Genomic DNA, 24,939 nt, shown 5'->3' with positions numbered 1-24,939 from the left:
ACTTAAAGGTTTTATATCTTGAAATTTTGACCTGAAAGCTTTTGGACATCAGAGCAATGTTGAGGGAATCCTATTTGTGTCAGGAAAAGATACTCATATGAAAGGCAATACACTGCTCAAAACCACAAAGGGAACACTAAAATAACACATCCTAGATCTGAATGATTGGAATTTTCTTATTAAATACTTTTTTCTTTACATAATTGAATGTGCTGACAACAAAATCACAAAAATGATCAATGGAAATCAAATGTATCAACCCATGGAGGTCTGGATTTGGAGTCACACTCAAAATTAAAGTGGAAAACCACACTACAGGCTGATCCAACTTTGATGTAATGTCCTTAAAACAAGTCAACATGAGGCTCAGTATTGTGTGTGGCCTCCACGTGCCTGTATGACCTCACTACAACGCCTGGGCATGCTCCTGATGAGGTGGAAGATGGTCTCCTGAGGGATCTCCAGACCTGGACTAAAGCATCCGCCAACTCCTGGACAGTATGTGGTGCAACGTGGCGTTGGTGGATGGAGCGAGACATGATGTCCCAGATGTGCTCAATTGGATTCAGGTCTGGGGAACGGGCAGTCCATAGCATCAATGCCTTCCTCTTGCAGGAACTGCTGACACACTCCAGCCACATGAGGTCTAGCATTGTCTTGCATTAGGAGGAACCCAGGGCCAACCGCACCAGCATATGGTCTCACAAGGGGTCTGAGGATCTCATCTCGGTACCTAATGGCAGTCAGGCTACCTCTGGCGAGCACATGGAGGGCTGTGCGGCCCCCCAAAGAAATGCCACCCATACCATGACTGACCCACCGCCAAACCGGTCATGCTGGAGGATGTTGCAGGCAGCAGAACGTTCTCCACGGCATCTCCAGACTCTGTCACGTCTGTCACATGCGCTCAGTGTGAACCTGCTTTCATCTGTGAAGAGCACAGGGCGCCAGTGGCGAATTTGCCAATCTTGGTGTTCTCTGGCAAATGCCAAACGTCCTGCACGGTGTTGGGCTGTAAGCACAACCCCCACCTGTGGATGTCGGGCCCTCATACCACCCTCATGGAGTCTGTTTCTGACCGTTTAAGCAGACACATGCACATTTTTGGCCTGCTGGAGGTCATTTTGCAGGGCTCTGGCAGTGCTCCTCCTGCTCCTCCTTGCACAAAGGCGGAGGTAGCGGTCCTGCTGCTGGGTTGTTGCCCTCCTACGGCCTCCTCCACGTCTCCTGATGTACTGGCCTGTCTCCTGGTAGCGCCTCCATGCTCTGGACACTACGCTGACAGACACAGCAAACCTTCTTGCCACAGCTCGCATTGATGTGCCATCCTGGATGAGCTGCACTACCTGAGCCACTTGTATGAGTTGTAGACTTCGTCTCATGCTACCACTAGAGTGAAAGCACCGCCAGCATTCAAAAGTGACCAAAACATCAGCCAGGAAGCATAGGAACTGAGAAGTGGTCTGTGGTCACCACCTGCAGAACCACTCCTTTATTGGTGGTGTCTTGCTAATTGCCTATAATTTCCACCTGTTGTCTATTCCATTTGCACAACAGCATGTGAAATGTATTGTCAATCAGTGTTGCTTCCTAAGTGGACAGTTTGATTTCACAGAAGTGTGATTGACTTGGAGTTACATTGTGTTGTTTAAGTGTTCCCTTTATTTTTTTGAGCAGTGTATATACAAAACCTTGTACAAAAAAAGCCTAATGAACTAACAATGTCTTAGAAAAACATAATGAACAAAATTACAGTTGATGACAATATATGCTTAATCCAGTATAAACTAATGTATACGATGTATTATACGAGACAAAATTCACAAATTCTACAGGACAACGGCAGAGTTATGTCTTAAGTGTAAAACTAACAATGACTCAATAATTCAAGCCTTCTGGGAGTGCTATGGTCCAAAAGTTATGGGTGAAGTTGGAAAGCTAGTTGTCAGAAGTTTTACAATGTAAGTTTACTTTTAATCCGTCTTTCTGCATATTTCAAGACATGGCATATAGGGGTGCGGTGAGATACCGAATGGGTTGGACAATTATATTGAATAAACTATTACTTAAACACTGGCAGTATAATGATACTCCAACGTTAAGAGAATGGAAGAATCAAATGCTTTATTATTTAAACATTGAAAAAAACAGAAACAGAAACAAAAGAAGACAATTTGAAGTCATATGGGGCAGAGTCTTAAAAGCGATACTAACAAGATATTGTGTGGTTACGGTGGGAACATTTGGGTCTGAGTACGTATGGTGTGATTAATGTTTGGAAATGTATGAATGTTAAGTTGTTTATTGTTTTTGTTCTATGTATGTTTTTGTTTATTGTAAAAAAATAACAAATCATAAAGACTGTTAGCTTGAATATGTGTAATGGTTTGTCCCTTTTGTTTAACAGGGGGATATATGCAATCCATGCTTGGTAAAACACATCTTTGCAACAGAAAGCGTCGACATTGTCTTTCACTTTGCGGCTCAAACACATGTTGGTAAGAAATGACGTTTTACTGTTTAGATTGTGTTGTTACCATGCCAAAACAATCAAAGGCATTGTTGACAACACTCAGTGACCCATAGAGCAAGACATTCATCCATATGTTTCTGTGCCCCCTTTTCAGAGACGTCCTTCTTATGGCCGTCCAGATACCACATGGTGAATGTGGAGGGGACAAGGGTGCTACTGAAAGCAGCTTTTGAGGCAAAGGTGGAGAAGTTTATTTACATTAGTACAGATGAGGTGTATGGAGAGAGTCTGTATAAGGTCAGTCCACTCATATCATTTTCACTGTTATCCTGACGTAAATATCATAACTTTTTGTAAGGTGTATGCCACATTTACATTTGAACTCCAAGTTTTTGGGTGCCACTTCTCCACTTCTTTTGCCACTTTTTAAGGTTCTTTGTCTGCAGTACTGTCAGTCCCCGGTGTTAAAAGCAGTCTTTTTTACCCCCATGCAGGAATTAGATGAAACCAGCCCAAGAAGACCCAACAACCCATACTCGGTGTCTAAAGCAGCTGCTGAGTGTCTTGTATTGTCCTACAGGGAGAGACACAAGGTAGTAAATACTGTCAACAGACATACCACAGTTATAACCAAGTTTTTCTGTGAGGCATGTACACATTTTTGTATTATTTTGTATTAATATTTGGCTTTTTCTTTCAGTTTCCTGTTATAATAACAAGGAGCAATAATGTATATGGACCCAGACAGTACTTGGAGAAGGTCAATATAATATCTATATTTTATATCAGTGGTTCCCAACCTTTTCCATTACTGTACCAACTGAATTTTGCTCTGCCCGGAGTACCCTCTAATGTGCATTTTACCAGTAACCCTATGGTTTCATGAGTCTTCTCAAGTACCCCAGGTCGTGAACCACAGTTCTATATATTTCTGTTGTGTGTCTGGTCTGTTAAGATGTCTCAAACTTTTTTTTTTTTTACCCCCAGGTCATTCCAAAATTCGTATCCTTCCTTCAGCTGAACAAAAAATGGTAAATACTTCAACTTTAAGAGAGCACTGACATCATCCCAGACTATGTGGACATCTTTTACTTCATATGTTATTGTTTCAAATAAAGCCTACATATCCCATGCTCCTCTCTGCCACAGTACCATCCAAGGGACCAGCCCCCAATCTCGCCACTTCCTGTACGTGGATGATGCCATTGAAGCATTCCACACCATCCTGGAGAGGGGCACGGTGGGAGAAACCTACAACATCGGGACCGACTTCGAGATATCCATCATTCAACTAGCCAGAGAACTTATCAAGATGGTAGGAAACCAATCATTCAACTAGCCAGAGAATTTATCAAGATGGTAGGAAACCAATCATTCAACTAGCCAGAGAACTTATCAAGATGGTAGGAAACCAATCATTCAACTAGCCAGAGAATTTATCAAGATGGTAGGAAACCAATCATTCAACTAGCCAGAGAACTTATCAAGATGGTAGGAAACCAATCATTCAACTAGCCAGAGAACTTATCAAGATGGTAGGAAACCAATCATTCAACTAGCCAGAGAATTTATCAAGATGGTAGGAAACCAATCATTCAACTAGCCAGAGAACTTATCAAGATGGTAGGAAACCAATCATTCAACTAGCCAGAGAATTTATCAAGATGGTAGGAAACCAATCATTCAACTAGCCAGAGAATTTATCAAGATGGTAGGAAACCCATCATTCAACTAGCCAGAGAACTTATCAAGATGGTAGGAAACCAATCATTCAACTAGCCAGAGAACTTATCAAGATGGTAGGAAACCCATCATTCAACTAGCCAGAGAACTTATCAAGATGGTAGGAAACCAATCATTCAACTAGCCAGAGAATTTATCAAGATGGTAGGAAACCAATCATTCAACTAGCCAGAGAACTTATCAAGATGGTAGGAAACCAATCATTCAACTAGCCAGAGAATTTATCAAGATGGTAGGAAACCAATCATTCAACTAGCCAGAGAATTTATCAAGATGGTAGGAAACCCATCATTCAACTAGCCAGAGAACTTATCAAGATGGTAGGAAACCAATCATTCAACTAGCCAGAGAACTTATCAAGATGGTAGGAAACCCATCATTCAACTAGCCAGAGAACTTATCAAGATGGTAGGAAACCCATCATTCAACTAGCCAGAGAATTTATCAAGATGGTAGGAAACCAATCATTCAACTAGCCAGAGAATTTATCAAGATGGTAGGAAACCAATCATTCAACTAGCCAGAGAATTTATCAAGATGGTAGCAAACCAATCATTCAACTAGCCAGAGAATTCATCAAGATGGTAGGAAACCAATCATTCAACTAGCCAGAGAACTTATCAAGATGGTAGGAAACCAATCATTCAACTAGCCAGAGAACTTATCAAGATGGTAGGAAACCAATCATTCAACTAGCCAGAGAATTTATCAAGATGGTAGGAAACCCATCATTCAACTAGCCAGAGAATTTATCAAGATGGTAGGAAACCAATCATTCAACTAGCCAGAGAACTTATCAAGATGGTAGGAAACCAATCATTCAACTAGCCAGAGAACTTATCAAGATGGTAGGAAACCAATCATTCAACTAGCCAGAGAATTTATCAAGATGGTAGCAAACCAATCATTCAACTAGCCAGAGAATTCATCAAGATGGTAGGAAACCAATCATTCAACTAGCCAGAGAACTTATCAAGATGGTAGGAAACCAATCATTCAACTAGCCAGAGAACTTATCAAGATGGTAGGAAACCAATCATTCAACTAGCCAGAGAATTTATCAAGATGGTAGGAAACCCATCATTCAACTAGCCAGAGAATTTATCAAGATGGTAGGAAACCAATCATTCAACTAGCCAGAGAACTTATCAAGATGGTAGGAAACCAATCATTCAACTAGCCAGAGAACTTATCAAGATGGTAGGAAACCAATCATTCAACTAGCCAGAGAATTTATCAAGATGGTAGGAAACCCATCATTCAACTAGCCAGAGAACTTATCAAGATGGTAGGAAACCAATCATTCAACTAGCCAGAGAATTTATCAAGATGGTAGGAAACCAATCATTCAACTAGCCAGAGAATTTATCAAGATGGTAGGAAACCAATCATTCAACTAGCCAGAGAATTTATCAAGATGGTAGGATACCAATCATTCAACTAGCCAGAGAATTTATCAAGATGGTAGGAAACCAATCATTCAACTAGCCAGAGAATTTATCAAGATGGTAGGAAACCAATCATTCAACTAGCCAGAGAATTTATCAAGATGGTAGGAAACCAATCATTCAACTAGCCAGAGAATTTATCAAGATGGTAGGAAACCAATCATTCAACTAGCCAGAGAATTTATCAAGATGGTAGGAAACCAATCATTCAACTAGCCAGAGAATGTATCAAGATGGTAGGAAACCAATCATTCAACTAGCCAGAGAACTTATCAAGATGGTAGGAAACCAATCATTCAACTAGCCAGAGAATTTATCAAGATGGTAGGAAACCAATCATTCAACTAGCCGGAGAATTTATCAAGATGGTAGGAAACCCATCATTCAACTAGCCAGAGAATTTATCAAGATGGTAGGAAACCAATCATTCAACTAGCCAGAGAACTTATCAAGATGGTAGGAAACCAATCATTCAACTAGCCAGAGAACTTATCAAGATGGTAGGAAACCAATCATTCAACTAGCCAGAGAATTTATCAAGGTGGTAGGAAACCAATCATTCAACTAGCCAGAGAACTTATCAAGATGGTAGGAAACCAATCATTCAACTAGCCAGAGAACTTATCAAGATGGTAGGAAACCAATCATTCAACTAGCCAGAGAATTTATCAAGATGGTAGGAAACCAATCATTCAACTAGCCAGAGAATTTATCAAGATGGTAGGAAACCAATCATTCAACTAGCCAGAGAATTTATCAAGATGGTAGGAAACCAATCATTCAACTAGCCAGAGAATTTATCAAGATGGTAGGAAACCAATCATTCAACTAGCCAGAGAATTTATCAAGATGGTAGGAAACCAATCATTCAACTAGCCAGAGAACTCATCAAGATGGTAGGAAACCAATCATTCAACTAGCCAGAGAACTCATCAAGATGGTAGGAAACCAATCATTCAACTAGCCAGAGAACTTATCAAGATGGTAGGAAACCCATCATTCAACTAGCCAGAGAATTTATCAAGATGGTAGGAAACCAATCATTCAACTAGCCAGAGAACTTATCAAGATGGTAGGAAACCAATCATTCAACTAGCCAGAGAACTTATCAAGATGGTAGGAAACCAATCATTCAACTAGCCAGAGAACTTATCAAGATGGTAGGAAACCAATCATTCAACTAGCCAGAGAACTTATCAAGATGGTAGGAAACCAATCATTCAACTAGCCAGAGAATTTATCAAGATGGTAGGAAACCAATCATTCAACTAGCCAGAGAACTTATCAAGATGGTAGGAAACCAATCATTCAACTAGCCAGAGAACTTATCAAGATGGTAGGAAACCAATCATTCAACTAGCCAGAGAATTTATCAAGATGGTAGGAAACCAATCATTCAACTAGCCAGAGAATTTATCAAGATGGTAGGAAACCAATCATTCAACTAGCCAGAGAATTTATCAAGATGGTAGGAAACCAATCATTCAACTAGCCAGAGAACTTATCAAGATGGTAGGAAACCAATCATTCAACTAGCCAGAGAACTTATCAAGATGGTAGGAAACCAATCATTCAACTAGCCAGAGAATTTATCAAGATGGTAGGAAACCAATCATTCAACTAGCCAGAGAACTTATCAAGATGGTAGGAAACCAATCATTCAACTAGCCAGAGAATTTATCAAGATGGTAGGAAACCAATCATTCAACTAGCCAGAGAATTTATCAAGATGGTAGGAAACCCATCATTCAACTAGCCAGAGAACTTATCAAGATGGTAGGAAACCAATCATTCAACTAGCCAGAGAACTTATCAAGATGGTAGGAAACCCATCATTCAACTAGCCAGAGAACTTATCAAGATGGTAGGAAACCAATCATTCAACTAGCCAGAGAATTTATCAAGATGGTAGGAAACCAATCATTCAACTAGCCAGAGAACTTATCAAGATGGTAGGAAACCAATCATTCAACTAGCCAGAGAATTTATCAAGATGGTAGGAAACCAATCATTCAACTAGCCAGAGAATTTATCAAGATGGTAGGAAACCCATCATTCAACTAGCCAGAGAACTTATCAAGATGGTAGGAAACCAATCATTCAACTAGCCAGAGAACTTATCAAGATGGTAGGAAACCCATCATTCAACTAGCCAGAGAACTTATCAAGATGGTAGGAAACCAATCATTCAACTAGCCAGAGAATTTATCAAGATGGTAGGAAACCAATCATTCAACTAGCCAGAGAACTTATCAAGATGGTAGGAAACCAATCATTCAACTAGCCAGAGAATTTATCAAGATGGTAGGAAACCAATCATTCAACTAGCCAGAGAATTTATCAAGATGGTAGGAAACCCATCATTCAACTAGCCAGAGAACTTATCAAGATGGTAGGAAACCAATCATTCAACTAGCCAGAGAACTTATCAAGATGGTAGGAAACCCATCATTCAACTAGCCAGAGAACTTATCAAGATGGTAGGAAACCCATCATTCAACTAGCCAGAGAATTTATCAAGATGGTAGGAAACCAATCATTCAACTAGCCAGAGAATTTATCAAGATGGTAGGAAACCAATCATTCAACTAGCCAGAGAATTTATCAAGATGGTAGCAAACCAATCATTCAACTAGCCAGAGAATTCATCAAGATGGTAGGAAACCAATCATTCAACTAGCCAGAGAACTTATCAAGATGGTAGGAAACCAATCATTCAACTAGCCAGAGAACTTATCAAGATGGTAGGAAACCAATCATTCAACTAGCCAGAGAATTTATCAAGATGGTAGGAAACCCATCATTCAACTAGCCAGAGAATTTATCAAGATGGTAGGAAACCAATCATTCAACTAGCCAGAGAACTTATCAAGATGGTAGGAAACCAATCATTCAACTAGCCAGAGAACTTATCAAGATGGTAGGAAACCAATCATTCAACTAGCCAGAGAATTTATCAAGATGGTAGGAAACCCATCATTCAACTAGCCAGAGAACTTATCAAGATGGTAGGAAACCAATCATTCAACTAGCCAGAGAATTTATCAAGATGGTAGGAAACCAATCATTCAACTAGCCAGAGAATTTATCAAGATGGTAGGAAACCAATCATTCAACTAGCCAGAGAATTTATCAAGATGGTAGGAAACCAATCATTCAACTAGCCAGAGAATTTATCAAGATGGTAGGAAACCAATCATTCAACTAGCCAGAGAATTTATCAAGATGGTAGGAAACCAATCATTCAACTAGCCAGAGAACTCATCAAGATGGTAGGAAACCAATCATTCAACTAGCCAGAGAACTCATCAAGATGGTAGGAAACCAATCATTCAACTAGCCAGAGAACTTATCAAGATGGTAGGAAACCCATCATTCAACTAGCCAGAGAATTTATCAAGATGGTAGGAAACCAATCATTCAACTAGCCAGAGAACTTATCAAGATGGTAGGAAACCAATCATTCAACTAGCCAGAGAACTTATCAAGATGGTAGGAAACCAATCATTCAACTAGCCAGAGAACTTATCAAGATGGTAGGAAACCATTCAACTAGCCAGAGAACTTATCAAGATGGTAGGAAACCAATCATTCAACTAGCCAGAGAATTTATCAAGATGGTAGGAAACCAATCATTCAACTAGCCAGAGAATTTATCAAGATGGTAGGAAACCAATCATTCAACTAGCCAGAGAACTTATCAAGATGGTAGGAAACCAATCATTCAACTAGCCAGAGAACTTATCAAGATGGTAGGAAACCAATCATTCAACTAGCCAGAGAATTTATCAAGATGGTAGGAAACCAATCATTCAACTAGCCAGAGAATTTATCAAGATGGTAGGGAACCAATCATTCAACTAGCCAGAGAATTTATCAAGATGGTAGGAAACCAATCATTCAACTAGCCAGAGAACTCATCAAGATGGTAGGAAACCAATCATTCAACTAGCCAGAGAACTCATCAAGATGGTAGGAAACCAATCATTCAACTAGCCAGAGAACTTATCAAGATGGTAGGAAACCCATCATTCAACTAGCCAGAGAATTTATCAAGATGGTAGGAAACCAATCATTCAACTAGCCAGAGAACTTATCAAGATGGTAGGAAACCAATCATTCAACTAGCCAGAGAACTTATCAAGATGGTAGGAAACCATTCAACTAGCCAGAGAACTTATCAAGATGGTAGGAAACCAATCATTCAACTAGCCAGAGAACTTATCAAGATGGTAGGAAACCAATCATTCAACTAGCCAGAGAATTTATCAAGATGGTAGGAAACCAATCATTCAACTAGCCAGAGAACTTATCAAGATGGTAGGAAACCAATCATTCAACTAGCCAGAGAACTTATCAAGATGTTAGGAAACCAATCATTCAACTAGCCAGAGAATTTATCAAGATGGTAGGAAACCAATCATTCAACTAGCCAGAGAATTTATCAAGATGGTAGGAAACCAATCATTCAACTAGCCAGAGAATTTATCAAGATGGTAGGAAACCAATCATTCAACTAGCCAGAGAATTTATCAAGATGGTAGGAAACCAATCATTCAACTAGCCAGAGAACTTATCAAGATGGTAGGAAACCAATCATTCAACTAGCCAGAGAATTTATCAAGATGGTAGGAAACCAATCATTCAACTAGCCAGAGAACTTATCAAGATGGTAGGAAACCAATCATTCAACTAGCCAGAGAACTTATCAAGATGGTAGGAAACCCATCATTCAACTAGCCAGAGAACTTATCAAGATGGTAGGAAACCAATCATTCAACTAGCCAGAGAACTTATCAAGATGGTAGGAAACCCATCATTCAACTAGCCAGAGAACTTATCAAGATGGTAGGAAACCAATCATTCAACTAGCCAGAGAACTTATCAAGATGGTAGGAAACCCATCATTCAACTAGCCAGAGAATTTATCAAGATGGTAGGAAACCAATCATTCAACTAGCCAGAGAACTTATCAAGATGGTAGGAAACCAATCATTCAACTAGCCAGAGAACTTATCAAGATGGTAGGAAACCAATCATTCAACTAGCCAGAGAATTTATCAAGATGGTAGGAAACCCATCATTCAACTAGCCAGAGAACTTATCAAGATGGTAGGAAACCAATCATTCAACTAGCCAGAGAACTTATCAAGATGGTAGGAAACCCATCATTCAACTAGCCAGAGAACTTATCAAGATGGTAGGAAACCAATCATTCAACTAGCCAGAGAATTTATCAAGATGGTAGGAAACCAATCATTCAACTAGCCAGAGAACTTATCAAGATGGTAGGAAACCAATCATTCAACTAGCCAGAGAATTTATCAAGATGGTAGGAAACCAATCATTCAACTAGCCAGAGAATTTAGCAAGATGGTAGGAAACCCATCATTCAACTAGCCAGAGAACTTATCAAGATGGTAGGAAACCAATCATTCAACTAGCCAGAGAACTTATCAAGATGGTAGGAAACCCATCATTCAACTAGCCAGAGAACTTATCAAGATGGTAGGAAACCCATCATTCAACTAGCCAGAGAATTTATCAAGATGGTAGGAAACCAATCATTCAACTAGCCAGAGAATTTATCAAGATGGTAGGAAACCAATCATTCAACTAGCCAGAGAATTTATCAAGATGGTAGCAAACCAATCATTCAACTAGCCAGAGAATTCATCAAGATGGTAGGAAACCAATCATTCAACTAGCCAGAGAACTTATCAAGATGGTAGGAAACCAATCATTCAACTAGCCAGAGAACTTATCAAGATGGTAGGAAACCAATCATTCAACTAGCCAGAGAATTTATCAAGATGGTAGGAAACCCATCATTCAACTAGCCAGAGAATTTATCAAGATGGTAGGAAACCAATCATTCAACTAGCCAGAGAACTTATCAAGATGGTAGGAAACCAATCATTCAACTAGCCAGAGAACTTATCAAGATGGTAGGAAACCAATCATTCAACTAGCCAGAGAATTTATCAAGATGGTAGGAAACCCATCATTCAACTAGCCAGAGAACTTATCAAGATGGTAGGAAACCAATCATTCAACTAGCCAGAGAATTTATCAAGATGGTAGGAAACCAATCATTCAACTAGCCAGAGAATTTATCAAGATGGTAGGAAACCAATCATTCAACTAGCCAGAGAATTTATCAAGATGGTAGGATACCAATCATTCAACTAGCCAGATAATTTATCAAGATGGTAGGAAACCAATCATTCAACTAGCCAGAGAATTTATCAAGATGGTAGGAAACCAATCATTCAACTAGCCAGAGAATTTATCAAGATGGTAGGAAACCAATCATTCAACTAGCCAGAGAATTTATCAAGATGGTAGGAAACCAATCATTCAACTAGCCAGAGAATTTATCAAGATGGTAGGAAACCAATCATTCAACTAGCCAGAGAATGTATCAAGATGGTAGGAAACCAATCATTCAACTAGCCAGAGAACTTATCAAGATGGTAGGAAACCAATCATTCAACTAGCCAGAGAATTTATCAAGATGGTAGGAAACCAATCATTCAACTAGCCAGAGAACTTATCAAGATGGTAGGAAACCAATCATTCAACTAGCCAGAGAACTTATCAAGGTGGTAGGAAACCAATCATTCAACTAGCCAGAGAATTTATCAAGGTGGTAGGAAACCAATCATTCAACTAGCCAGAGAACTTATCAAGATGGTAGGAAACCAATCATTCAACTAGCCAGAGAACTTATCAAGATGGTAGGAAACCAATCATTCAACTAGCCAGAGAATTTATCAAGATGGTAGGAAACCAATCATTCAACTAGCCAGAGAATTTATCAAGATGGTAGGAAACCAATCATTCAACTAGCCAGAGAATTTATCAAGATGGTAGGAAACCAATCATTCAACTAGCCAGAGAACTCATCAAGATGGTAGGAAACCAATCATTCAACTAGCCAGAGAACTTATCAAGATGGTAGGAAACCAATCATTCAACTAGCCAGAGAACTTATCAAGATGGTAGGAAACCAATCATTCAACTAGCCAGAGAATTTATCAAGGTGGTAGGAAACCAATCATTCAACTAGCCAGAGAACTTATCAAGATGGTAGGAAACCAATCATTCAACTAGCCAGAGAACTTATCAAGATGGTAGGAAACCAATCATTCAACTAGCCAGAGAACTCATCAAGATGGTAGGAAACCAATCATTCAACTAGCCAGAGAACTCATCAAGATGGTAGGAAACCAATCATTCAACTAGCCAGAGAACTTATCAAGATGGTAGGAAACCCATCATTCAACTAGCCAGAGAATTTATCAAGATGGTAGGAAACCAATCATTCAACTAGCCAGAGAACTTATCAAGATGGTAGGAAACCAATCATTCAACTAGCCAGAGAACTTATCAAGATGGTAGGAAACCAATCATTCAACTAGCCAGAGAACTTATCAAGATGGTAGGAAACCAATCATTCAACTAGCCAGAGAACTTATCAATATGGTAGGAAACCAATCATTCAACTAGCCAGAGAATTTATCAAGATGGTAGGAAACCTATCATTCAACTAGCCAGAGAACTTATCAAGATGGTAGGAAACCAATCATTCAACTAGCCAGAGAACTTATCAAGATGGTAGGAAACCAATCATTCAACTAGCCAGAGAATTTATCAAGATGGTAGGAAACCAATCATTCAACTAGCCAGAGAATTTATCAAGATGGTAGGAAACCAATCATTCAACTAGCCAGAGAATTTATCAAGATGGTAGGAAACCAATCATTCAACTAGCCAGAGAATTTATCAAGATGGTAGGAAACCAATCATTCAACTAGCCAGAGAATTTATCAAGATGGTAGGAAACCAATCATTCAACTAGCCAGAGAACTCATCAAGATGGTAGGAAACCAATCATTCAACTAGCCAGAGAACTCATCAAGATGGTAGGAAACCAATCATTCAACTAGCCAGAGAACTTATCAAGATGGTAGGAAACCCATCATTCAACTAGCCAGAGAATTTATCAAGATGGTAGGAAACCAATCATTCAACTAGCCAGAGAACTTATCAAGATGGTAGGAAACCAATCATTCAACTAGCCAGAGAACTTATCAAGATGGTAGGAAACCAATCATTCAACTAGCCAGAGAACTTATCAAGATGGTAGGAAACCATTTAGCCAGAGAACTTATCAAGATGGTAGGAAACCAATCATTCAACTAGCCAGAGAATTTATCAAGATGGTAGGAAACCAATCATTCAACTAGCCAGAGAACTTATCAAGATGGTAGGAAACCAATCATTCAACTAGCCAGAGAACTTATCAAGATGGTAGGAAACCCATCATTCAACTAGCCAGAGAATTTATCAAGATGGTAGGAAACCAATCATTCAACTAGCCAGAGAACTTATCAAGATGGTAGGAAACCAATCATTCAACTAGCCAGAGAACTTATCAAGATGGTAGGAAACCAATCATTCAACTAGCCAGAGAACTTATCAAGATGGTAGGAAACCAATCATTCAACTAGCCAGAGAACTTATCAAGATGGTAGGAAACCAATCATTCAACTAGCCAGAGAATTTATCAAGATGGTAGGAAACCAATCATTCAACTAGCCAGAGAACTTATCAAGATGGTAGGAAACCAATCATTCAACTAGCCAGAGAACTTATCAAGATGGTAGGAAACCAATCATTCAACTAGCCAGAGAATTTATCAAGATGGTAGGAAACCAATCATTCAACTAGCCAGAGAATTTATCAAGATGGTAGGAAACCAATCATTCAACTAGCCAGAGAATTTATCAAGATGGTAGGAAACCAATCATTCAACTAGCCAGAGAATTTATCAAGATGGTAGGAAACCAATCATTCAACTAGCCAGAGAACTTATCAAGATGGTAGGAAACCAATCATTCAACTAGCCAGAGAACTTATCAAGATGGTAGGAAACCAATCATTCAACTAGCCAGAGAACTTATCAAGATGGTAGAATCATTCAACTAGCCAGAGAACTTATCAAGATGGTAGGAAACCCATCATTCAACTAGCCAGAGAACTTATCAAGATGGTAGGAAACCAATCATTCAACTAGCCAGAGAACTTATCAAGATGGTAGGAAACCAATCATTCAACTAGCCAGAGAACTTATCAAGATGGTAGGAAACCCATCATTCAACTAGCCAGAGAATTTATCAAGATGGTAGGAAACCATTCAACTAGCCAGAGAACTTATCAAGATGGTAGGAAACCAATCATTCAACTAGCCAGAGAATTTATCAAGATGGTAGGAAACCAATCATTCAACTAGCCAGAGAACTTATCAAGATGGTAGGAAACCAATCATTCAACTAGCCAGAGAACTTATCAAGATGGTAGGAAACCAATCATTCAACTAGCCAGAGAATTTATCAAGATGGTAGGAAACCAATCATTCAACTAGCCAGAGAATTTATCAAGATGGTAGGAAACCAATCATTCAACTAGCCAGAGAATTTATCAAGATGGTAGGAAACCAATCATTCAACTAGCCAGAGAACTCATCAAGATGGTAGGAAACCAATCATTCAACTAGCCAGAGAACTCATCAAGATGGTAGGAAACCAATCATTCAACTAGCCAGAGAACTTATCAAGATGGTAGGAAACCCATCATTCAACTAGCCAGAGAATTTATCAAGATGGTAGGAAACCAATCATTCAACTAGCCAGAGAACTTATCAAGATGGTAGGAAACCAATCATTCAACTAGCCAGAGAACTTATCAAGATGGTAGGAAACCATTCAACTAGCCAGAGAACTTATCAAGATGGTAGGAAACCAATCATTCAACTAGCCAGAGAACTTATCAAGATGGTAGGAAACCAATCATTCAACTAGCCAGAGAATTTATCAAGATGGTAGGAAACCAATCATTCAACTAGCCAGAGAACTTATCAAGATGGTAGGAAACCAATCATTCAACTAGCCAGAGAACTTATCAAGATGGTAGGAAACCAATCATTCAACTAGCCAGATAATTTATCAAGATGGTAGGAAACCAATCATTCAACTAGCCAGAGAATTTATCAAGATGGTAGGAAACCAATCATTCAACTAGCCAGAGAATTTATCAAGATGGTAGGAAACCAATCATTCAACTAGCCAGAGAATTTATCAAGATGGTAGGAAACCAATCATTCAACTAGCCAGAGAACTTATCAAGATGGTAGGAAACCAATCATTCAACTAGCCAGAGAATTTATCAAGATGGTAGGAAACCAATCATTCAACTAGCCAGAGAACTTATCAAGATGGTAGGAAACCAATCATTCAACTAGCCAGAGAACTTATCAAGATGGTAGGAAACCAATCATTCAACTAGCCAGAGAACTTATCAAGATGGTAGGAAACCAATCATTCAACTAGCCAGAGAACTTATCAAGATGGTAGGAAACCAATCATTCAACTAGCCAGAGAACTTATCAAGATGGTAGGAAACCCATCATTCAACTAGCCAGAGAATTTATCAAGATGGTAGGAAACCAATCATTCAACTAGCCAGAGAACTTATCAAGATGGTAGGAAACCAATCATTCAACTAGCCAGAGAACTTATCAAGATGGTAGGAAACCCATCATTCAACTAGCCAGAGAATTTATCAAGATGGTAGGAAACCAATCATTCAACTAGCCAGAGAACTTATCAAGATGGTAGGAAACCAATCATTCAACTAGCCAGAGAACTTATCAAGATGGTAGGAAACCAATCATTCAACTAGCCAGAGAATTTATCAAGATGGTAGGAAACCAATCATTCAACTAGCCAGAGAACTTATCAAGATGGTAGGAAACCCATCATTCAATTAGCCAGAGAACTTATCAAGATGGTAGGAAACCAATCATTCAACTAGCCAGAGAACTTATCAAGATGGTAGGAAACCAATCATTCAACTAGCCAGAGAACTTATCAAGATGGTAGAACCAATCATTCAACTAGCCAAGAACTTATCAAGATGGTAGGAAACCAATCATTCAACTAGCCAGAGAATTTATCAAGATGGTAGGAAACCAATCATTCAACTAGCCAGAGAACTTATCAAGATGGTAGGAAACCAATCATTCAACTAGCCAGAGAATTTATCAAGATGGTAGGAAACCAATCATTCAACTAGCCAGAGAACTTATCAAGATGGTAGGAAACCCATCATTCAATTAGCCAGAGAACTTATCAAGATGGTAGGAAACCAATCATTCAACTAGCCAGAGAACTTATCAAGATGGTAGGAAACCAATCATTCAACTAGCCAGAGAACTTATCAAGATGGTAGGAAACCAATCATTCAACTAGCCAGAGAACTTATCAAGATGGTAGGAAACCAATCATTCAACTAGCCAGAGAATTTATCAAGATGGTAGGAAACCAATCATTCAACTAGCCAGAGAACTTATCAAGATGGTAGGAAACCCATCATTCAACTAGCCAGAGAACTTATCAAGATGGTAGGAAACCAATCATTCAACTAGCCAGAGAACTTATCAAGATGGTAGGAAACCCATAATTCAACTAGCCAGAGAATTTATCAAGATGGTAGGAAACCAATCATTCAACTAGCCAGAGAACTTATCAAGATGGTAGGAAACCAATCATTCAACTAGCCAGAGAACTTATCAAGATGGTAGGAAACCAATCATTCAACTAGCCAGAGAATTTATCAAGATGGTAGGAAACCAATCATTCAACTAGCCAGAGAACTTATCAAGATGGTAGGAAACCAATCATTCAACTAGCCAGAGAATTTATCAAGATGGTAGGAAACCAATCATTCAACTAGCCAGAGAACTCATCAAGATGGTAGGAAACCAATCATTCAACTAGCCAGAGAACTCATCAAGATGGTAGGAAACCAATCATTCAACTAGCCAGAGAACTTATCAAGATGGTAGGAAACCCATCATTCAACTAGCCAGAGAATTTATCAAGATGGTAGGAAACCAATCATTCAACTAGCCAGAGAACTTATCAAGATGGTAGGAAACCAATCATTCAACTAGCCAGAGAACTTATCAAGATGGTAGGAAACCATTCAACTAGCCAGAGAACTTATCAAGATGGTAGGAAACCAATCATTCAACTAGCCAGAGAACTTATCAAGAAGGAAACCAATCATTCAATAGCCAGAGAATTTATCAAGATGGTAGGAAACCAATCATTCAACTAGCCAGAGAATTTATCAAGATGGTAGGAAACCAATCATTCAACTAGCCAGAGAACTTATCAAGATGGTAGGAAACCAATCATTCAACTAGCCAGAGAATTTATCAAGATGGTAGGAAACCAATCATTCAACTAGCCAGAGAATTTATCAAGATGGTAGGAAACCAATCATTCAACTAGCCAGAGAATTTATCAAGATGGTAGGAAACCAATCATTCAACTAGCCAGAGAATTTATCAAGATTAGGAAACCAATCATTCAACTAGCCAGAGAATTTATCAAGATGGTAGGAAACCAATCATTCAACTAGCCAGAGAACTTATCAAGATGGTAGGAAACCAATCATTCAACTAGCCAGAGAATTTATCAAGATGGTAGGAAACCAATCATTCAACTAGCCAGAGAACTTATCAAGATGGTAGGAAACCAATCATTCAACTAGCCAATTGAACTTATCAAGATGGTAGGAAACCCATCATTCAACTAGCCAGAGAACTTATCAAGATGGTAGGAAACCAATCATTCAACTAGCCAGAGAACTTATCAAGATGGTAGGAAACCAATCATTCAACTAGCCAGAGAACTTATCAAGATGGTAGGAAACCCATCATTCAACTAGCCAGAGAATTTATCAAGATGGTAGGAAACCAATCATTCAACTAGCCAGAGAACTTATCAAGATGGTAGGAAACCAATCATTCAACTAGCCAGAGAACTTATCAAGATGGTAGGAAACCCATCATTCAACTAGCCAGAGAATTTATCAAGATGGTAGGAAACCAATCATTCAACTAGCCAGAGAACTTATCAAGATGGTAGGAAACCAATCATTCAACTAGCCAGAGAACTTATCAAGATGGTAGGAAACCAATCATTCAACTAGCCAGAGAATTTATCAAGATGGTAGGAAACCAATCATTCAACTAGCCAGAGAACTTATCAAGATGGTAGGAAACCCATCATTCAATTAGCCAGAGAACTTATCAAGATGGTAGGAAACCAATCATTCAACTAGCCAGAGAACTTATCAAGATGGTAGGAAACCAATCATTCAACTAGCCAGAGAACTTATCAAGATGGTAGGAAACCAATCATTCAACTAGCCAGAGAACTTATCAAGATGGTAGGAAACCAATCATTCAACTAGCCAGAGAATTTATCAAGATGGTAGGAAACCAATCATTCAACTAGCCAGAGAACTTATCAAGATGGTAGGAAACCAATCATTCAACTAGCCAGAGAATTTATCAAGATGGTAGGAAACCAATCATTCAACTAGCCAGAGAACTTATCAAGATGGTAGGAAACCCATCATTCAATTAGCCAGAGAACTTATCAAGATGGTAGGAAACCAATCATTCAACTAGCCAGAGAACTTATCAAGATGGTAGGAAACCAATCATTCAACTAGCCAGAGAACTTATCAAGATGGTAGGAAACCAATCATTCAACTAGCCAGAGAACTTATCAAGATGGTAGGAAACCAATCATTCAACTAGCCAGAGAATTTATCAAGATGGTAGGAAACCAATCATTCAACTAGCCAGAGAACTTATCAAGATGGTAGGAAACCCATCATTCAACTAGCCAGAGAACTTATCAAGATGGTAGGAAACCAATCATTCAACTAGCCAGAGAACTTATCAAGATGGTAGGAAACCCATAATTCAACTAGCCAGAGAATTTATCAAGATGGTAGGAAACCAATCATTCAACTAGCCAGAGAACTTATCAAGATGGTAGGAAACCAATCATTCAACTAGCCAGAGAACTTATCAAGATGGTAGGAAACCAATCATTCAACTAGCCAGAGAATTTATCAAGATGGTAGGAAACCAATCATTCAACTAGCCAGAGAACTTATCAAGATGGTAGGAAACCAATCATTCAACTAGCCAGAGAACTTATCAAGATGGTAGGAAACCAATCATTCAACTAGCCAGAGAATTTATCAAGATGGTAGGAAACCAATCATTCAACTAGCCAGAGAATTTATCAAGATGGTAGGAAACCAATCATTCAACTAGCCAGAGAATTTATCAAGATGGTAGGAAACCAATCATTCAACTAGCCAGAGAATTTATCAAGATGGTAGGAAACCAATCATTCAACTAGCCAGAGAACTCATCAAGATGGTAGGAAACCAATCATTCAACTAGCCAGAGAACTCATCAAGATGGTAGGAAACCAATCATTCAACTAGCCAGAGAACTTATCAAGATGGTAGGAAACCCATCATTCAACTAGCCAGAGAATTTATCAAGATGGTAGGAAACCAATCATTCAACTAGCCAGAGAACTTATCAAGATGGTAGGAAACCAATCATTCAACTAGCCAGAGAACTTATCAAGATGGTAGGAAACCAATCATTCAACTAGCCAGAGAACTTATCAAGATGGTAGGAAACCATTCAACTAGCCAGAGAACTTATCAAGATGGTAGGAAACCAATCATTCAACTAGCCAGAGAATTTATCAAGATGGTAGGAAACCATTCAACTAGCCAGAGAATTTATCAAGATGGTAGGAAACCAATCATTCAACTAGCCAGAGAACTTATCAAGATGGTAGGAAACCAATCATTCAACTAGCCAGAGAATTTATCAAGATGGTAGGAAACCAATCATTCAACTAGCCAGAGAATTTATCAAGATGGTAGGAAACCAATCATTCAACTAGCCAGAGAATTTATCAAGATGGTAGGAAACCAATCATTCAACTAGCCAGAGAACTCATCAAGATGGTAGGAAACCAATCATTCAACTAGCCAGAGAACTCATCAAGATGGTAGGAAACCAATCATTCAACTAGCCAGAGAACTTATCAAGATGGTAGGAAACCCATCATTCAACTAGCCAGAGAATTTATCAAGATGGTAGGAAACCAATCATTCAACTAGCCAGAGAACTTATCAAGATGGTAGGAAACCAATCATTCAACTAGCCAGAGAACTTATCAAGATGGTAGGAAACCATTCAACTAGCCAGAGAACTTATCAAGATGGTAGGAAACCAATCATTCAACTAGCCAGAGAACTTATCAAGATGGTAGGAAACCAGTCATTCAACTAGCCAGAGAATTTATCAAGATGGTAGGAAACCAATCATTCAACTAGCCAGAGAATTTATCAAGATGGTAGGAAACCAATCATTCAACTAGCCAGAGAACTTATCAAGATGGTAGGAAACCAATCATTCAACTAGCCAGAGAATTTATCAAGATGGTAGGAAACCAATCATTCAACTAGCCAGAGAACTTATCAAGATGGTAGGAAACCAATCATTCAACTAGCCAGAGAATTTATCAAGATGGTAGGAAACCAATCATTCAACTAGCCAGAGAATTTATCAAGATGGTAGGAAACCAATCATTCAACTAGCCAGAGAATTTATCAAGATGGTAGGAAACCAATCATTCAACTAGCCAGAGAATTTATCAAGATGGTAGGAAACCAATCATTCAACTAGCCAGAGAACTCATCAAGATGGTAGGAAACCAATCATTCAACTAGCCAGAGAACTCATCAAGATGGTAGGAAACCAATCATTCAACTAGCCAGAGAACTTATCAAGATGGTAGGAAACCCATCATTCAACTAGCCAGAGAATTTATCAAGATGGTAGGAAACCAATCATTCAACTAGCCAGAGAACTTATCAAGATGGTAGGAAACCAATCATTCAACTAGCCAGAGAACTTATCAAGATGGTAGGAAACCAATCATTCAACTAGCCAGAGAACTTATCAAGATGGTAGGAAACCATTCAACTAGCCAGAGAACTTATCAAGATGGTAGGAAACCAATCATTCAACTAGCCAGAGAACTCATCAAGATGGTAGGAAACCAATCATTCAACTAGCCAGAGAACTTATCAAGATGGTAGGAAACCAATCATTCAACTAGCCAGAGAACTTATCAAGATGGTAGGAAACCAATCATTCAACTAGCCAGAGAACTTATCAAGATGGTAGGAAACCATTCAACTAGCCAGAGAACTTATCAAGATGGTAGGAAACCAATCATTCAACTAGCCAGAGAATTTATCAAGATGGTAGGAAACCAATCATTCAACTAGCCAGAGAATTTATCAAGATGGTAGGAAACCAATCATTCAACTAGCCAGAGAACTTATCAAGATGGTAGGAAACCAATCATTCAACTAGCCAGAGAATTTATCAAGATGGTAGGAAACCAATCATTCAACTAGCCAGAGAATTTATCAAGATGGTAGGAAACCAATCATTCAACTAGCCAGAGAATTTATCAAGATGGTAGGAAACCAATCATTCAACTAGCCAGAGAACTCATCAAGATGGTAGGAAACCAATCATTCAACTAGCCAGAGAACTCATCAAGATGGTAGGAAACCAATCATTCAACTAGCCAGAGAACTTATCAAGATGGTAGGAAACCCATCATTCAACTAGCCAGAGAATTTATCAAGATGGTAGGAAACCAATCATTCAACTAGCCAGAGAACTTATCAAGATGGTAGGAAACCAATCATTCAACTAGCCAGAGAACTTATCAAGATGGTAGGAAACCAATCATTCAACTAGCCAGAGAATTTATCAAGATGGTAGGAAACCAATCATTCAACTAGCCAGAGAACTTATCAAGATGGTAGGAAACCAATCATTCAACTAGCCAGAGAACTTATCAAGATGGTAGGAAACCAATCATTCAACTAGCCAGAGAATTTATCAAGATGGTAGGAAACCAATCATTCAACTAGCCAGAGAATTTATCAAGATGGTAGGAAACCAATCATTCAACTAGCCAGAGAATTTATCAAGATGGTTGGAAACCAATCATTCAACTAGCCAGAGAATTTATCAAGATGGTAGGAAACCAATCATTCAACTAGCCAGAGAACTTATCAAGATGGTAGGAAACCAATCATTCAACTAGCCAGAGAATTTATCAAGATGGTAGGAAACCAATCATTCAACTAGCCAGAGAACTTATCAAGATGGTAGGAAACCAATCATTCAACTAGCCAGAGAACTTATCAAGATGGTAGGAAACCCATCATTCAACTAGCCAGAGAACTTATCAAGATGGTAGGAAACCAATCATTCAACTAGCCAGAGAACTTATCAAGATGGTAGGAAACCCATCATTCAACTAGCCAGAGAATTTATCAAGATGGTAGGAAACCAATCATTCAACTAGCCAGAGAACTTATCAAGATGGTAGGAAACCAATCATTCAACTAGCCAGAGAACTTATCAAGATGGTAGGAAACCCATCATTCAACTAGCCAGAGAATTTATCAAGATGGTAGGAAACCAATCATTCAACTAGCCAGAGAACTTATCAAGATGGTAGGAAACCAATCATTCAACTAGCCAGAGAACTTATCAAGATGGTAGGAAACCAATCATTCAACTAGCCAGAGAATTTATCAAGATGGTAGGAAACCAATCATTCAACTAGCCAGAGAACTTATCAAGATGGTAGGAAACCCATCATTCAATTAGCCAGAGAACTTATCAAGATGGTAGGAAACCAATCATTCAACTAGCCAGAGAACTTATCAAGATGGTAGGAAACCAATCATTCAACTAGCCAGAGAACTTATCAAGATGGTAGGAAACCAATCATTCAACTAGCCAGAGAACTTATCAAGATGGTAGGAAACCAATCATTCAACTAGCCAGAGAATTTATCAAGATGGTAGGAAACCAATCATTCAACTAGCCAGAGAACTTATCAAGATGGTAGGAAACCCATCATTCAACTAGCCAGAGAACTTATCAAGATGGTAGGAAACCAATCATTCAACTAGCCAGAGAACTTATCAAGATGGTAGGAAACCCATAATTCAACTAGCCAGAGAATTTATCAAGATGGTAGGAAACCAATCATTCAACTAGCCAGAGAACTTATCAAGATGGTAGGAAACCAATCATTCAACTAGCCAGAGAACTTATCAAGATGGTAGGAAACCCATCATTCAACTAGCCAGAGAATTTATCAAGATGGTAGGAAACCAATCATTCAACTAGCCAGAGAACTTATCAAGATGGTAGGAAACCAATCATTCAACTAGCCAGAGAACTTATCAAGATGGTAGGAAACCAATCATTCAACTAGCCAGAGAATTTATCAAGATGGTAGGAAACCAATCATTCAACTAGCCAGAGAATTTATCAAGATGGTAGGAAACCAATCATTCAACTAGCCAGAGAATTTATCAAGATGGTAGGAAACCAATCATTCAACTAGCCAGAGAATTTATCAAGATGGTGGGTGAAGTGTGTGTCTGGTCACTCTGTAGTCCTCTTTACTGAGCCATCTAATAATGTGCGTTACAGGTTAGGCATGTACCTGACGCAGAACTGGACGACTGGCTGGAGTTTGTGCCTGACCGGTGAGTGAAGTACAAGGGGATCACACTAAACACTTTGAGCCTGTCTTTGCCATGGAAACCAGTGTGAGAAAGGCAAGCTGGGTGATTGGCTCCTAAGACACTGACATTGTTGAACCTCTCACCCACCCAAGGCCAGTGGTTGACCTGAGGTACCCTGTGAACTGTGAGAAGCTGTGGAGGCTGGGCTGGAAGCCTGCAGTGTCATGGGCAGAGGGCATCAGAAGGACAGGTACAGTACATGAACACATTACTCTATGGATTCCTTAGATTGACTTTCATATAGTTTAGCACAAGGGGTAATCTCTAAAGTGTCCTCTCCTTCATTTGTTTTTCAGTCAAATGGTATCAAGAGAATCCAGACTTCTGGCCAGATGTCAAACCAGAAGACCAACCAATTACCTTTGAGCCCGATACCAGAGACCAATAAGCACATAGATGCTCTTCCTGTATTCGTGGTCACCAACCCTGTTCCTGGAGAGCTACAGGGGGTGCTGGCTTTTGTTCCAGCCCTGTATTAACACATCTGGTTCAATTGATTAATCTTACTTAGGGTTTTTGACCTCCACTAGTCAAACCAGCATCTCAATCACTGTGGGTGTGCAAGGGAACACTTATTTTTGTAAATGTTTTACTAATGAAGGTGGAATGGAATATATTTATCATAGTCAATAAATAACTTCATAGCGCAGGCTTGAATGTTAAACTCTGGACACATGA

The 24,939-nt window shown here is 39.0% G+C and overlaps 1 protein-coding gene across 1 annotated transcript in view; it reads left to right on the top strand.

The window, feature by feature from the left end:
• LOC118372386 (dTDP-D-glucose 4,6-dehydratase-like) overlaps nt 1-24,910 on the top strand; it is a 29,154-nt gene extending 4,244 nt beyond the window's left edge. The window contains exons 4-12 of the mRNA XM_035758250.2: nt 2,408-2,498; nt 2,628-2,770; nt 2,968-3,066; nt 3,174-3,233; nt 3,461-3,504; nt 3,623-3,788; nt 24,167-24,222; nt 24,354-24,451; nt 24,558-24,910. Coding sequence (XP_035614143.1) covers nt 2,408-2,498; nt 2,628-2,770; nt 2,968-3,066; nt 3,174-3,233; nt 3,461-3,504; nt 3,623-3,788; nt 24,167-24,222; nt 24,354-24,451; nt 24,558-24,649 — 849 coding nt within the window. The 3' untranslated portion in view covers nt 24,650-24,910. The remainder of the gene's footprint in view (nt 1-2,407; nt 2,499-2,627; nt 2,771-2,967; nt 3,067-3,173; nt 3,234-3,460; nt 3,505-3,622; nt 3,789-24,166; nt 24,223-24,353; nt 24,452-24,557) is intronic.
• Nucleotides 24,911-24,939: the final 29 nt, after the last annotated feature.

This window comes from Oncorhynchus keta, chromosome 37 (genome assembly GCF_023373465.1).
Source record: "Oncorhynchus keta strain PuntledgeMale-10-30-2019 chromosome 37, Oket_V2, whole genome shotgun sequence".
In the NCBI taxonomy this organism is placed as follows: domain Eukaryota; kingdom Metazoa; phylum Chordata; class Actinopteri; order Salmoniformes; family Salmonidae; genus Oncorhynchus; species Oncorhynchus keta.
The sequence above is the reverse complement of the archived record's forward strand: the minus strand, read 5'-3'. Positions and strand labels throughout refer to the sequence as shown.